Raw genomic sequence first — 12,350 nt, 5'->3', positions numbered from 1 at the left:
TCTGGGCCTGCTGAGTTTTTGTTGGGGCAGAAATAGGCGAGGCGGGGTCTGCCCTGGAGGAGGTGACACTTCATGCTTTCCTGTTGTCCTCCCCAGGAGCAGCAGCCAAGCTGGACGGACGACCTGCCGCTCTGCCACCTCTCTGGGGTGGGCTCAGCCTCCAACCGTAGCTACTCTGCCGATGGCAAGGGCACTGAGAGCCACCCGCTGGAGGACAACTGGCTCAAGTTCAGGTGAGGTGCCAGGAGCATTCTTCCGGGCACTGGAAGTAGTTTTGCACCTCTCTCACGTGGGGCTTGCCAGTGGGGTGTTGCCCATGGCAGGTGGCGTCTGCCGCTATCCCTTCCATGTCCAGACCTCAGACCAGCTGAGGGCCTGCCACAGTGGGACAGGGAGCATCCCTGAAGGTCATGGCCAGAGTAGAATGATGGCAGAAATGGGGGGACCCAGGTGGACACCTGATGCCACAGCTGTTGTATCTTTGGTCTCCCCCAGTTCCTTGCCCTCCTCCCTCTCCACTCTATAACTGGCATCACTTCTGTGAGCCCTTGGTCTCAGGTCAGCTCCTGCCTCTCTCTCTGCCAGGAGTGAGAACAATTGCTTCCTGTATGGGGTCTTCAACGGCTACGATGGCAACCGGGTGACCAACTTCGTGGCCCAGCGGCTGTCTGCGGAGCTCCTGCTGGGCCAGCTTAACGCCGAGCACGTGGAGGCCGACGTGCGGCGTGTGCTGCTGCAGGTACTGGTGCTCGGGCAGCCGACGGCAACCCGGGTGGACTGTGTCCCCCAGGAACTTGGCCCTGCGACTGTGCAGGGCGGGCTTGGCCAGGGCTGGCCTTAAGACCCTGCCAGCTCATTTCTGTCCTGCAGAGAACCCACCTCTGGGAGCCTCTCCGAGCAGCAGGGGCACCCCACTTCCGGAGAGTCTAAGAGCTGGCAGCTAGCAGCGGTCCTTCCCACCCCTGGCAGGGTTGGTTTTTGGGGAGGTGGTCCTGGGGAACAGGGAAGTAGGGACGGACCCTTGGACAAAGGGGTGGAGTAGGGGCTGATTTAGGGTGACTTGAGATGGTCCCTTTCCTTCGGGCGTGGCTCAGGTGCTCGGCCTCTAGTCGCCGCCAGCATCCCGGCCTCACCACCTCTCTTTGTCCAGTGGCCTTTGCCAGCTCCGTGCTTCTGCTTGCTGCTCTTTTGGAGGCTTCTTCCCGGCATCTCCTTTTGGAAGTACATCTAGGGTCACTTAGTTTGGATGAGGAGGATGGACTCCTGTTCCTCGACAGTAGTGTTCCCAACTGTCCTCCTGCCTCAGCGCCTGCGGGCCTGAGCACCCTCCCGGCCTTGGGGCTCTGGGCCAGGGATTCTCAGCCTGGCCCCCCGGGAAAGGCAGCAGCGTGAGCAGTGTCCATGGGCCAGCAGGATATAGTAATGACACCAGTGGTCATTGATCTAGACTTGCGCTGAGCCAGGTGCTGAGTGCTCAGTCGCCCTCAGAACAACACTTATCTCTGTTCATAGATGAGGAGACCGAGACTGCCAGCTGGCAAGTGGCAGAGCTGGAATTCATCCCCAGGTGGCCTGGTTCCAAACCTGTGCTCTTAACCTCTGCGCTCTTAACCTTAGCCTCTCTGGTCCCTGCAGTGCCGTCACATGAGGACCTGCACGTAATACGATTTGTTGCTATTCCTCGGGGGTGTTTCAGCATCAGGTGGCAGTGGTGTTTTGAATTGGCCTTTGCCCTGACACCTGTTCCTCTCTGTCCTCTTTGTGCCTCCAGGCCTTCGATGTGGTGGAAAGGAGCTTCTTGGAGTCCATCGACGATGCTCTGGCTGAGAAGGCGAGCCTCCAGTCCCAGCTGCCAGAGGTAACCTCTCCAGCCTGCTTCCCGGGAGAAGCTCGTCAAGGCCAGCTTTGCTAGGAACGAGGACTCGTCTGCCATGTCACTCCCAGGCCAGAGCAGCAGGAGTTAGGGAGACAGTCCCTGACTATGAGTTTACCCTCCAAGGGGCCTCCCTAGCCTGCTCTCAGCAGCCTTCGGCTCATCATGGGGTGGGTGGTGAGGGGTATGAGGTAAAGCCCTTCCAGGTCAGTCTTCGAATCTGTCCGCAGCCTTGTCACCTACCCACCCACATCACCTACCAGCATTTTCAGAGCCGACAGGACAAGTTAGGTTACCGCTAACCTTCCTGGAATAGCCTGCTTAGAGCTGCAGTGCAGCTTTTGGCCTGCTCTGACCCCCAGTGATGGCTTGTAGGGTGTCCCCCAGCACCAGCTGCCTCCTCAGTATCAGAAGATCCTCGAAAGACTCAAGGTGTTGGAAAGGGAGATTTCAGGAGGGGCCATGGCCGTCGTGGCGGTCCTTCTCAACAACAAGCTCTACGTCGCCAACGTAGGTGAGCCACCTGTTCGTCTCAGGGTGGGGAGGGCTGGGAGAGGTCAGCTTTGGGGATCTGGGAGTCTTTTGGGCAACCTGCTGTCCAAACACGTAGGACCCGCAGCCCAAGTCTTCCGAGGCCATCGGACAGGTTTCTGTTACCCCACGGGCGTCTCGGTCCCAGTGTGGAGTTAGAAGTACTGGCCGGGAGGTACGCGCCGTGGCCTTAGTTCCCGTGTCGCCCCCTGACTGGCTTGTGGCCCTGGGGGAGTTTTGTCCTCTATCCGTGTCACTTTAGTGGCTGCTGCTTCTGAAAGATGATGCCAGCTGCGGAAGACCCACTCAGCATCCCATGAAGGGTGATAAGATGGCTGGGTGTGGGCCAGAGGATGAGGGGCCACGGGGACATTTTCGTGGGATTTGTGGGCAAGAGGGAACCATCTGGGAGCCTGAGAAGGCCGTGTCCCCGATGTGCAGATTACTGCAGGAGCTCTGCAGAGACCCCACTGATAATTTCCCTCTTCTCTTCCTTCTTTCCTAAAGATTTCATGGTGGAAAAAATTAAAAATGTATAGGACTAGAGTGACCAGCATTTAATGACTCCGTCTACCCATCCCCAATAGTTATCACCTCGTGGCCAGACTCATTTAATCTACAACCCTTTGTCCCCACATTGTGGGGAAGCAAACCCCAGACATCATGGCATGGTATCTGTAAATATTTTAGTGTGTCTCCCTAGAGAAAAGATCTCTTATGAAAATCATAACCATACTCATCCTAAGATGGCACTGGAAAAGCTTAACCTGATTCCTTAACATCTTCAGCTCTCCTTGACGGGTGACTCACCCAGTGGTCCGAGCCTATTTTCTTTACTAGTTTCAGGGCTGTCCACATGTGAGATGCCTGCCTTGTCTCTCTGCCCCCTTCCCCACCCCAACATGGCCTCTTCCTCCCTCCGCTCCCCCTCTGCTCAGCTGCTTACATTCTGCTGCAGGTACCAACCGTGCCCTTTTATGCAAATCCACGGTAGACGGGCTGCAGGTGACACAGCTGAACGTGGACCACACCACGGAGAACGAGGATGAGCTCTTCCGCCTCTCACAGCTGGGTGAGTGGGGGACATGTGCCAAGGGCTCAGTAGGGGAGGGCGACCCCGTGGCTCACCTTCGCCCTCTTCTGGTGGTCGTGCAGAGAGGGGTGAAGTGGACAGGCTGGAACTTTGGGCTTGGGACCAGCCCGTCTGGGTTGACTCCCAGTTCCACCGCTTACTAGTTGGTGATGTTTGGAACTTACCCAAGTTTTCTATGCCTCAGTTTCCCCATCTGCATATGAGATAATAGTAACACCTACCTCAGGACGTGGTGAGCATCGAAGGAGTTAATTAATGGGTGTGAACTGCTTCCAAGAGTACCTGGATGCGCACTGTTACTGGGGGAGGCTGAGAGGCCACAGAAGCCCTGACATCAGCCACTGCCACAGCAGCTCCCTCCCTTCCCAGGCAGCTGTGCTGGGGGTGCCAGATCTGGTGACTGTGGAGGAGGGGCTCCGAGTGAGGGGGTGTTCTGATGGGGATGGAGACCGAGGACATGGGGGGGACAGTCAGCTGCTTTCCCAGGTGCCTGAAGTGACTTCGTTTCCTGTTCTTTGGGTCGTCAGCACCTTGTTCATGGATGTGTGCATGTCCCCTTCTTTCTGTTCTTTAATATGAACAAGATCTGGGATTGTCGTGTTGTTCTCCCCTGGCAGGTTTGGATGCAGGAAAGATCAAGCAAGTGGGGGTCATCTGTGGGCAGGAGAGTACCAGGCGCATCGGGGATTACAAGGTCAAATACAGCTACACTGACATCGACCTACTCAGGTAGGTGGCTGGCCCAGCTGCCCCCTATCTGAGACAGAAGCAGATTTTAAGACAGAAGATGCAGTTGAGGTAGCTCAGAACCCAAGGAGACTCTTCTTCCTCCTGGAGAGGTTGATATGGCACCTAGACCAGCAGGCCAGGAGTCAGGCTGGCAAGGGGTCAAGTGGAGAGCTAGGCCAAAGCCAAAGGCAGCAACCAGTGCCTAAGGCCTGCAAGAGAGCTGGCCTCTACTGATGGACCCTCGAAGTATTTCCAGACTGTCCAAATACTGTTGCCAGGAGCGTCTGAGCTGCCTGGCATGGATAGGGACAGACCTAAGGCCTGTTAGTTGGTGCCGTCCATGGCTAGGGCTAGGGCAGAGGTGCAGGACAAATCATATAGTTCCCTCCGAAGACACCTCTCTTCTGGCTGCCGCCCAGTGCTCATGGGCAGTGGTAGTAATTGTGGTCCTTTGTTGTGCCAGCCTGTGCACAGCTCTGCACATGCATTCTGTTATGCAGTCTTCACGCAGGCGCTGGGAGCTGGGTACCGTTCCTACCTGAAAGGTATTTTTGTATAAGGAAACTGAGACACGGTGACATTAATTTGCCTACTTGGTGACAGGGCTAGCTGTGAGCTGAGGCAGGACTTGAACCCAGGCAGCCTGAATTCTGATCATGCGTCTTTAACGTTGATCGGGAAATTAGGCTTGTGCATGTGCATAAGGTGTCCATTATGGCATTTAACGTCACAACCAGAGCTATGGATGTATGCCAGAGACCCCGTCACCAGAGGGCAGGCTTCATCACATCTTAGGAAGCGTGAGTTAGAACTCCTTACTCTCACAAGATTTAGGCAGTTGAGTTTGCAACCTTTTGTCTCTAATTTGTGGGATTCTGTTGCTTTATTGGAAAGTACATATGTGGTTTAAAACAGTTCAAACAGTGCCAGGGATATATGTGTGAAGTGTATCTTCCTCTCCAAGCCGAGACTTGTTCCCCAGAAGCTGCTAGTTTTTTGTGTATCTCACCCAAAGTTTCTTTGTGCATGCGTGTAACACCTGTGTGTGTGCTTCTGTGGGGGTGAGCATCCTTTTCAAAACACCCACAAGTGCCAGCATGTGCTTTCCAGTGTCCTGCAGCTCACTTTTCATTAGGTGCCCATGCCTCCCTTCCTGCACACCTGGAAGTTAGGCCGGTGGCAGCCGGTGGTATTCCTGGCGTCAGCTGCTAAGGTTCCAGCGTGTGGCTGCGTCAGCACTCACCTGCGGAGTATTTCCAGACTGTCCAAATACTGTTGCCAGGAGCGTCTAGACTTGCCTGTGTGCATGTGCACGTACAAGAACTTTCTGACGCTTATAGCTCTGGTGGTGCATCAGAAAATGACCCCTGTGCGGATGGAGAGTGTGGGTGTGGTCTGAGTTGGCTTGACACTTGTTTTGGAGGAGACCAAGAGAAGGGGGCTTTTAAAAGTGAACCCCACCCTCCTGCTGTCCCACCCCCACCCCGCCACTGCCCGGGCTCCGTGGACGGGAGATGCAGCGTGGAACCAGAATTTGGCATTTGACCTTTGCCCTCTGACTCCAGCTGCCCACTAGCTTTTCTGGCCCTCAGAACTTGATCTTAGTAGCTCCCCTCAGAAGACAGGTCTGTTTTTCTGGTTTTCTCTTTTCTCTCTTTTCCTCTTGTCAGGTATGCGTTTTATTTCACATGCTGGGGTGGAGTCTTCCCTTAGAATAAATGTCCCTTGGGGGCCATTCCACACCCAGCTCTCCCCTCCACTCTCTTCCCCCAGCACTGCCAAGTCCAAGCCGATCATCGCAGAGCCCGAAATCCACGGCGCACAGCCCCTGGACGGGGTCACCGGCTTCCTGGTGCTGATGTCCGAGGGGCTGTACAAGGCCCTGGAGGCCGCCCATGGGCCCGGGCAGGCCAACCAGGTGAGCTGGGCCCAGGTGCAGCGCAGACCGCCAGCATGTGGGGCGGCGGCTCCCTTGGGGACCCAGCCAGGGCTCTGATTCACTCGTGCCCTCACCGGACATCTTCTCTGGGTTCGGAGCCCTAGAGCACCCATCCCACCCAAAGCTTCGCTCTTTCTGGGCTCGAGGCTTCCCTGGGTAAGCCTGAAGGGCAGCGGTGAGGTGGACGTGAACTTCCATGGGCTGCGTGGCTCTGGAGACTGTGGTGGAAGGGTCCTGGGTGGAGGAGGAGAGTGCAGAAGTGTCACCTGACACACGGAGTGCTGGCCACGGAGTTGTGCTGGCCACGTCCGAGTCCCACTCCACCACTTCCTGCCCTGCCCTCTCTCAGCTGCGACAGTTTACTGTTTGTTCTCGTCTCTAAGATGGGGACAATAACATCCACCTGTGTGGGACTGTGGTGACAGGTGCGACAAACGTAGGCCCTCAGCCAGTGGCAGCTGCTTATTTCTCCTACACCTTGGAGAACATGTCAGACAGTTGTCACTGAAGCAGTCACTTCAGGGGTGACTTTGAGAGGAAGCTGCCTCTACCCGACCTTGGATTGCTGGGTTGGTCAGATAAGTTCAGTTCCTGTTTCTCCTTCCATCTGTGACGATTGTAGGAACGTAACCTTTTCTGCTTCGTCCCTTGATTAAAAAGTATGAAGAGAAAATCTTATATGCTTAACTTCCCCTTGATTCCTGTGTTCAAGGTTTCCACCTATTTTATCATCGCCCCCAGTAGCCTTGGACCCTAGAGGGGGCAGCAGCTCACCGCCACATCCCGTGGGGGCTCACAGAGTTCAGGATCTGGCCTGAGGTGACATAGCTGATCAGTGAGGGAGCTGACCCCACCCTGACTAGCCCCAAGTCATTTCCTGTCACCTGCCCCTGCCTCCTCCCTCTAAGAGACTCTGGCCGGCCAGCACGCGGAAGGGTTTGTGTTTGTGTTTGTGATTTTACCATCAACGTGATCTTTTTCTTTTTCTCTTCTCTGATCTTCACAATAGAATTATACAGTAGCTTCTACTGGGTTCTAGAATACACTGGACAGTGGACTTCACTGAGGGTAGGGACCCTGTTTTCATTCTGTATCCCCATTTTCTGACAAAATTGGCATATTGTTGCCTACAATAAGTTCACTCCCGGAAAGAAGGCCTAATAATCAAGACAATTTATACTGGGCTTTTTGCAGTCCCCAGAGTGCCCTCACGTCCATAGTGTTATTTCATCCTCATAATAACCCAGTGCAGTGGATCCTTCCCCATTTTATTGGTGTGGAAGCCACAATCAGATTGCAAGATCCCATTTTTTTTTAATGAGAAAGTTCCAGAAGGATTATCCTGAAAACCTTGAAAAGCTCAAATTGCAGATGTGGCTGGTGGAGACTTCCTTCACCTGCTTGGCTGGTGACCCCTAAGTGACCCGATTAGGCTCTGGCATCATGGCGCATAGTCCCTGGGACCCCTTGTTGCTCATCAGGTTTTCGTCCCCTTTCCCCCAGGAGATCGCCGCCATGATTGACACCGAGTTCGCCAAACAGACTTCCCTGGACGCAGTGGCCCAGGCTGTGGTGGACCGGGTGAAACGTATCCACAGTGACACCTTTGCCAGTGGTGGGGAGCGTGCCAAGTTCTGCCCGAGGCACGAGGACATGACCCTGCTGGTGAGGAACTTCGGCTACCCGCTGGGCGAAATGAGCCAGCCCGCAGCATCCCCGGCCCCAGGTGAGTGTGGTGCGGAGGGAAGACGCCCCAGGAGGCCAGCGGGGCCCGGTTGGGTGCAGATTGGATGCAGAGTGGCTGAGGCCCGGCCTCACTGCCAGCATTGGAGGTGGAGTCAGGAGGCCTGGCTTTGAGCAGTTCTAATCCGGACTCTGACTTTCAAGGTCTCTGAGCTGCCTTTGTTTGTTTTTCCCTTGTGTCTGTTGAATGAGGAAATGCCGTTTGCCCTGGCCGCCTCTTAAAGACCTGGGTGCAGAGTACTGGCAGAGCCACCAGGCCACACGATAGAGACGAGGGCGCCCACCGGCCAAGAGCCTCCCTGCTCTGTGCCCAGCACTTGGCCCGTGTGTTTCCTGTGGTCCTCATACCAGCCCTCAGGAGGACGACGCCCCCTTTACAGAAAGGGAAACTGGGGGTCTAGAAGGAAGAGACCTGGCGAGGCTAGGCATGTGGACGGAAGGTCCCCGAAGGCTGGCGTGTCCTTGGGCCATGTCGGGCTGGGGGCGGACACTTTACTTCCTGCGTTTTTCGTCCTGGAATCAAGTTGCTGGGGAAGCGACAGGGCGGTTCCTTCTGCAGTCCCTCCCGGCGCCGCTTAGCGTCCCCACATCCCGACGTCCAGAGCTGGGCTGCATTTCCTTTTTCTCTTTTCAGACAAGCCTGAGCTCTCAGGCGTGCCCACGTGGATTTGTTCTCCCGCGGGCACCAGGCTTAGGAGGTTCCCCAGCTCGTTAGTGCAGCCATGTTTTTGTTGGGCCTGCTTCAGCTAGTAGCACACTCATCCTCAGGAGTGAAGCGTCACCCCAGAAAGCCAGGCAGTGACCCTTCCTGGTTCTCCTGCTTTGAACACCAGCAGCGCTGTGTTGCCGAGTGGAGGCCCCTGTCCAGCCTGGAAGTGTCTCCGCCACAGGACCCTCTCTCTCTGTCCCAAGGGGCAGAGGGCCTGCAGCTTGGGGAGCCAGGCCGCCTCTCCTCTTAGCCCTCAGGTGCCGCCCCCATCAGTCCTGTCCCCACCACCCAGCCGCTCCCGTGACCCACCCCTCTCTCCCTCCCATGGCCACAGGAGGACGCGTGTGCCCGGTGTCTGTGCCTTACTCGAGCGCCCAGAGCACCAGCAAGACCAGCGTGACCCTCTCCCTCGTCATGCCCTCGCAGGGCCAGCTGGTCAACGGGGCCCACAGTGCTTCCACCCTGGACGAAGCCACTCCCACCCTCACCAAGTAAGCCGTTGTCCCCAGCCCAGCCACTCAGGCCCGCCCCCTGGGGGTAGCCCCTGTCTGAGCAGGAGTGCCGCAGGGCCCAGTCCTATGGCCGAGTGATCTTGGGTGAGATACTCTGAGGTGCTTGGGGGTCTCGTACCTCTGAGAGCCCCCACCTTCCTTCCTGGGGAGGCCTCCGTAGATGCTGAGGCAGGAAAAGGAAGCCCAACAGATTCCAGCAGCTCACTGAAGCTGGACCTGGGGGCGCCGCAGGTGTCTGGGGCGGAATGGGCGAAGCAGGCCAGGAGGGTCAGGCGGCCAGTGCGACAGCCTGCTGACCATGGTTTCTTTTGGGTCCTGTGTATTTTCATTGAATGGGAAGGTGCTCTTATTCCGTCTTCCCCCGTCTGTAAGCATGTGATGTAGGGCGGCCTTCCTGATGGCAGCCATGCTTGAAGGCCATTGTTTTGCTTGTACTGGCTTGTCAGAGCCAGGCTCTCTGACTAAAAGGTCTGATTTTAGTTTTGAAGTGAGTTCTCTGGTTTAAGGCAGGGGAAGGGAGGAAGCATCAGGGGTCTGGTGCCTGGGGGTGGATTGGGCAGGCCCCTCCTCACTGCAGACCTACCCACAGGTCTGGTGTGTGTTCTGCCCCCTTCGCTTCTGTGGAATGTGCCCCCCACCTCACCACACCGCACGGGGAGGCCAGGATCTGGTCTCCACATTCCAGCCCTGCACAGAACAATAGAGATGCCACACACAGCCCACTCAGGATGTGGCCAACTGGAAGGGTCATAAGGAAGGGAGTGGCTCTGTCTCCCTCTGCCTAGAGGGAGCCTTTCCCTTCCCCGCCCACCTGCGGCTTCTGCTGCCGCCCCTACCATGGGCTGGAGGGGCCCGTCGGGCAGCTGAGCAGTGGCATCCCTGGACCATGGTGTGGGCGGCCTCCCCAGCCCTGCAGGGCTGCCCAGAGGGAGCCACCAGCTGTGTCCACAAAGGCGGAACGTGACAGCAGTGGTCCCAGACCAGGCAGGGGAACCAGCTGTCCTATGCCTCTAAGGCCCTGGGCCCCTAAGCAGCCCCTCCCCTCAGCCTGGATCTGAGCATTAGTTGGGCCTCCCTGTGGGCTGGCCCGGTGCTGGGTGCTGGGCACTGGGCAGTGCTGGAAGTTTGCAGGACCGTGGACTAGCTGGTGATTCCCAGCTGTTAACGTGTCCTGTGAGAGGGAGCTCTGAGAACGTGGGGGACCCATCCCCACCTGGCCAGCGAGAGGGGAAGAAGAAGGGGGTAAGGCAGGTTTTCTGGGAGAAGAGCCCCTGCCCTGTGACCCGTGGGCTGCGGGTCAGGGTGGATTCGGAGGGATTGGCGTGGGTGACTCCAACGCAGAGCTGCTCCGAGCGAGCAGACGGGCCCGGTCCTGCGCAGTGGCCAGTGGCCCTACGTGGTTATCGGGTGCTGGAACTGAATGGTCCATTTTAATTCTAGTTAATTCAAATAACCAGATAGCTAGAGCTTGAGAAATCCATTCGACTTTTCATCTCCTTCTAAGAACATGTGGCTGGGCTGGCACTCGTGGTCACCTTTGTCAGAGAGGCCTGTGCCCTGAGGCAGAGGCCCCTCTGTTCCCAGGCCGGAAGCCAAGGCCCCTGACTGACTGTCTCCCCTTTTGTCCCTGCAGCCAGAGCCCAACCCTGACCTTGCAGTCCACCAACACGCACACTCAGAGCAGCAGCTCCAGCTCGGATGGGGGGCTCTTCCGCTCCCGGCCCCCCCACTCCCTCCCGCCTGGCGAGGATGGCCGCGTAGAGCCGTACGTGGACTTTGCTGAGTTTTACCGCCTCTGGAGCGTGGACCATGGCGAGCAGAGTGTGACGACGGCACCGTAGCCCAGGCCAGGGAGTGCAGCCCTAGCAGGATCTTGCATTGGGGACAAGGGGGCCCACCTTTGGGAAAGGATGGGCTTTTTCCTGCCAGTTACTTATGCCATGGGGGCCAGTGGGTGCCCAGTCCTCAGCCTGCACCACACTGTCACCCCCCAGCTCTTGGTGCTGTAACGAATATTCTCTCAGAGTGCCAGTGCAGACTGGACCCCTTGGGTATACCTTGTCACTGCACAGGGGCTGGAGGCCACTCCCTCAGGCAGCCTCAGGCAGGACCGTCGCCATTTCTCAGGACGAAGGACGTGAGTGTGGGAGCTGGGCCGCCCAGGAAGCCTGCCGTGTGGGGCAGCATGTGAAGAGGCTCTGCTGTGCCCCTGCATGTCACAGGCCGAGTGGCCACTGCTTTCTCAAGGCCACTTCCCTCCAGCCGCCATGTCTCCTGGAATGGCCTGTGACCACTGAGCAGTTGTTCCCTCCTCCTCCAGCCACCAGGGTGGAACCCCGGTTGGCATCTGCACTTGTCCCTGGCCTCCGTCCCTGAGCCCGCCCAGGTGGTTTTCAGTGGTAAACACTGGGCAAGGCCAGGGAGGTGTTGGGGACCTGGGATGGCTGCAGAGGGGCAGGCTGGCCTGGGCCCTGAGTGGAGCCCTCGGTGTGTGCTCTCTGCCTCCTGTTAGCAGAGGGGAAGCAGGCCCAGGAGGTTCCCGACTTGCCCACGTCACCGGTCTGTGGTGAGGCAGAACTTGGACCTTCTGTTGGTCCCCAAAGCTTCTGCGGCCCCCTCCCCAGTTCCTAGCCTCCTGCCCCATGAGGCCCTGGACATCTCACCAGGGACCGGCCGCTCTGCCCAGCTTCCAGTGTGCTTGGTCTCTGGAAAGTCAGAAGCCAGTTCCAAGGCCCCGCTCGCTGTGTGGTCCCGGAATACGGCTCCCTAGGGAGGCACAGCACGAGCCGAGGAAAAGCGCGTCTCGGCACAGTGTCACCCCCTCCACTACGAAGCCATCTCTGTTCTCCGGGTGAACGGATTTAAAATTAGCCACAAAGTCTTGGGAACAAAGGGATTTCTCTCCCAAGAATGTCTCAGTGATGCTGTGTGGTCTCTAGGAATAGAAGCACTTTTTTACCGCAGTAAAGAAATGATAAATGGGGTGTCATCCGTCGTGGTGTTGGTCGTGCTTTTACTCCTGGCTCGTGTGACTCACAGTGGCCCTGGGAGGTAGATGCCACCTCTTGTCCTCCAGCTCCCCAGGCTGGGGGTGGCAGCACCGGGAGGGGAGCTGGCCTCCCGACGGGCCCCGGCACTGCCGCCCTCAGCCTGGGGAGAGCGTGGGGTTGTCTGGCATCCCCCAGGTCCCCGCGGATCTGGAGAGGATGCCGATTCCTGCT

General features: G+C 57.4%; 1 protein-coding gene across 1 annotated transcript in view; it reads left to right on the top strand.

The window, feature by feature from the left end:
* Positions 1–12,123, top strand: part of TAB1 (TGF-beta activated kinase 1 (MAP3K7) binding protein 1) — a 12,893-nt gene extending 770 nt beyond the window's left edge. The window contains exons 2-11 of the mRNA XM_015593535.2: positions 97–233; positions 586–739; positions 1,772–1,858; positions 2,249–2,387; positions 3,363–3,476; positions 4,115–4,226; positions 6,000–6,144; positions 7,669–7,891; positions 8,952–9,108; positions 10,763–12,123. Of these exons, the coding sequence (XP_015449021.1) occupies positions 97–233; positions 586–739; positions 1,772–1,858; positions 2,249–2,387; positions 3,363–3,476; positions 4,115–4,226; positions 6,000–6,144; positions 7,669–7,891; positions 8,952–9,108; positions 10,763–10,970 (1,476 nt within the window). The 3' untranslated portion in view covers positions 10,971–12,123. The remainder of the gene's footprint in view (positions 1–96; positions 234–585; positions 740–1,771; positions 1,859–2,248; positions 2,388–3,362; positions 3,477–4,114; positions 4,227–5,999; positions 6,145–7,668; positions 7,892–8,951; positions 9,109–10,762) is intronic.
* Positions 12,124–12,350: the final 227 nt, after the last annotated feature.

The sequence above is a fragment of the Pteropus alecto genome, unplaced genomic scaffold (genome assembly GCF_000325575.1).
Source record: "Pteropus alecto unplaced genomic scaffold, ASM32557v1 scaffold157, whole genome shotgun sequence".
Lineage (NCBI taxonomy): Eukaryota > Metazoa > Chordata > Mammalia > Chiroptera > Pteropodidae > Pteropus > Pteropus alecto.
This window is presented reverse-complemented; position numbering and strand designations above follow the sequence as displayed.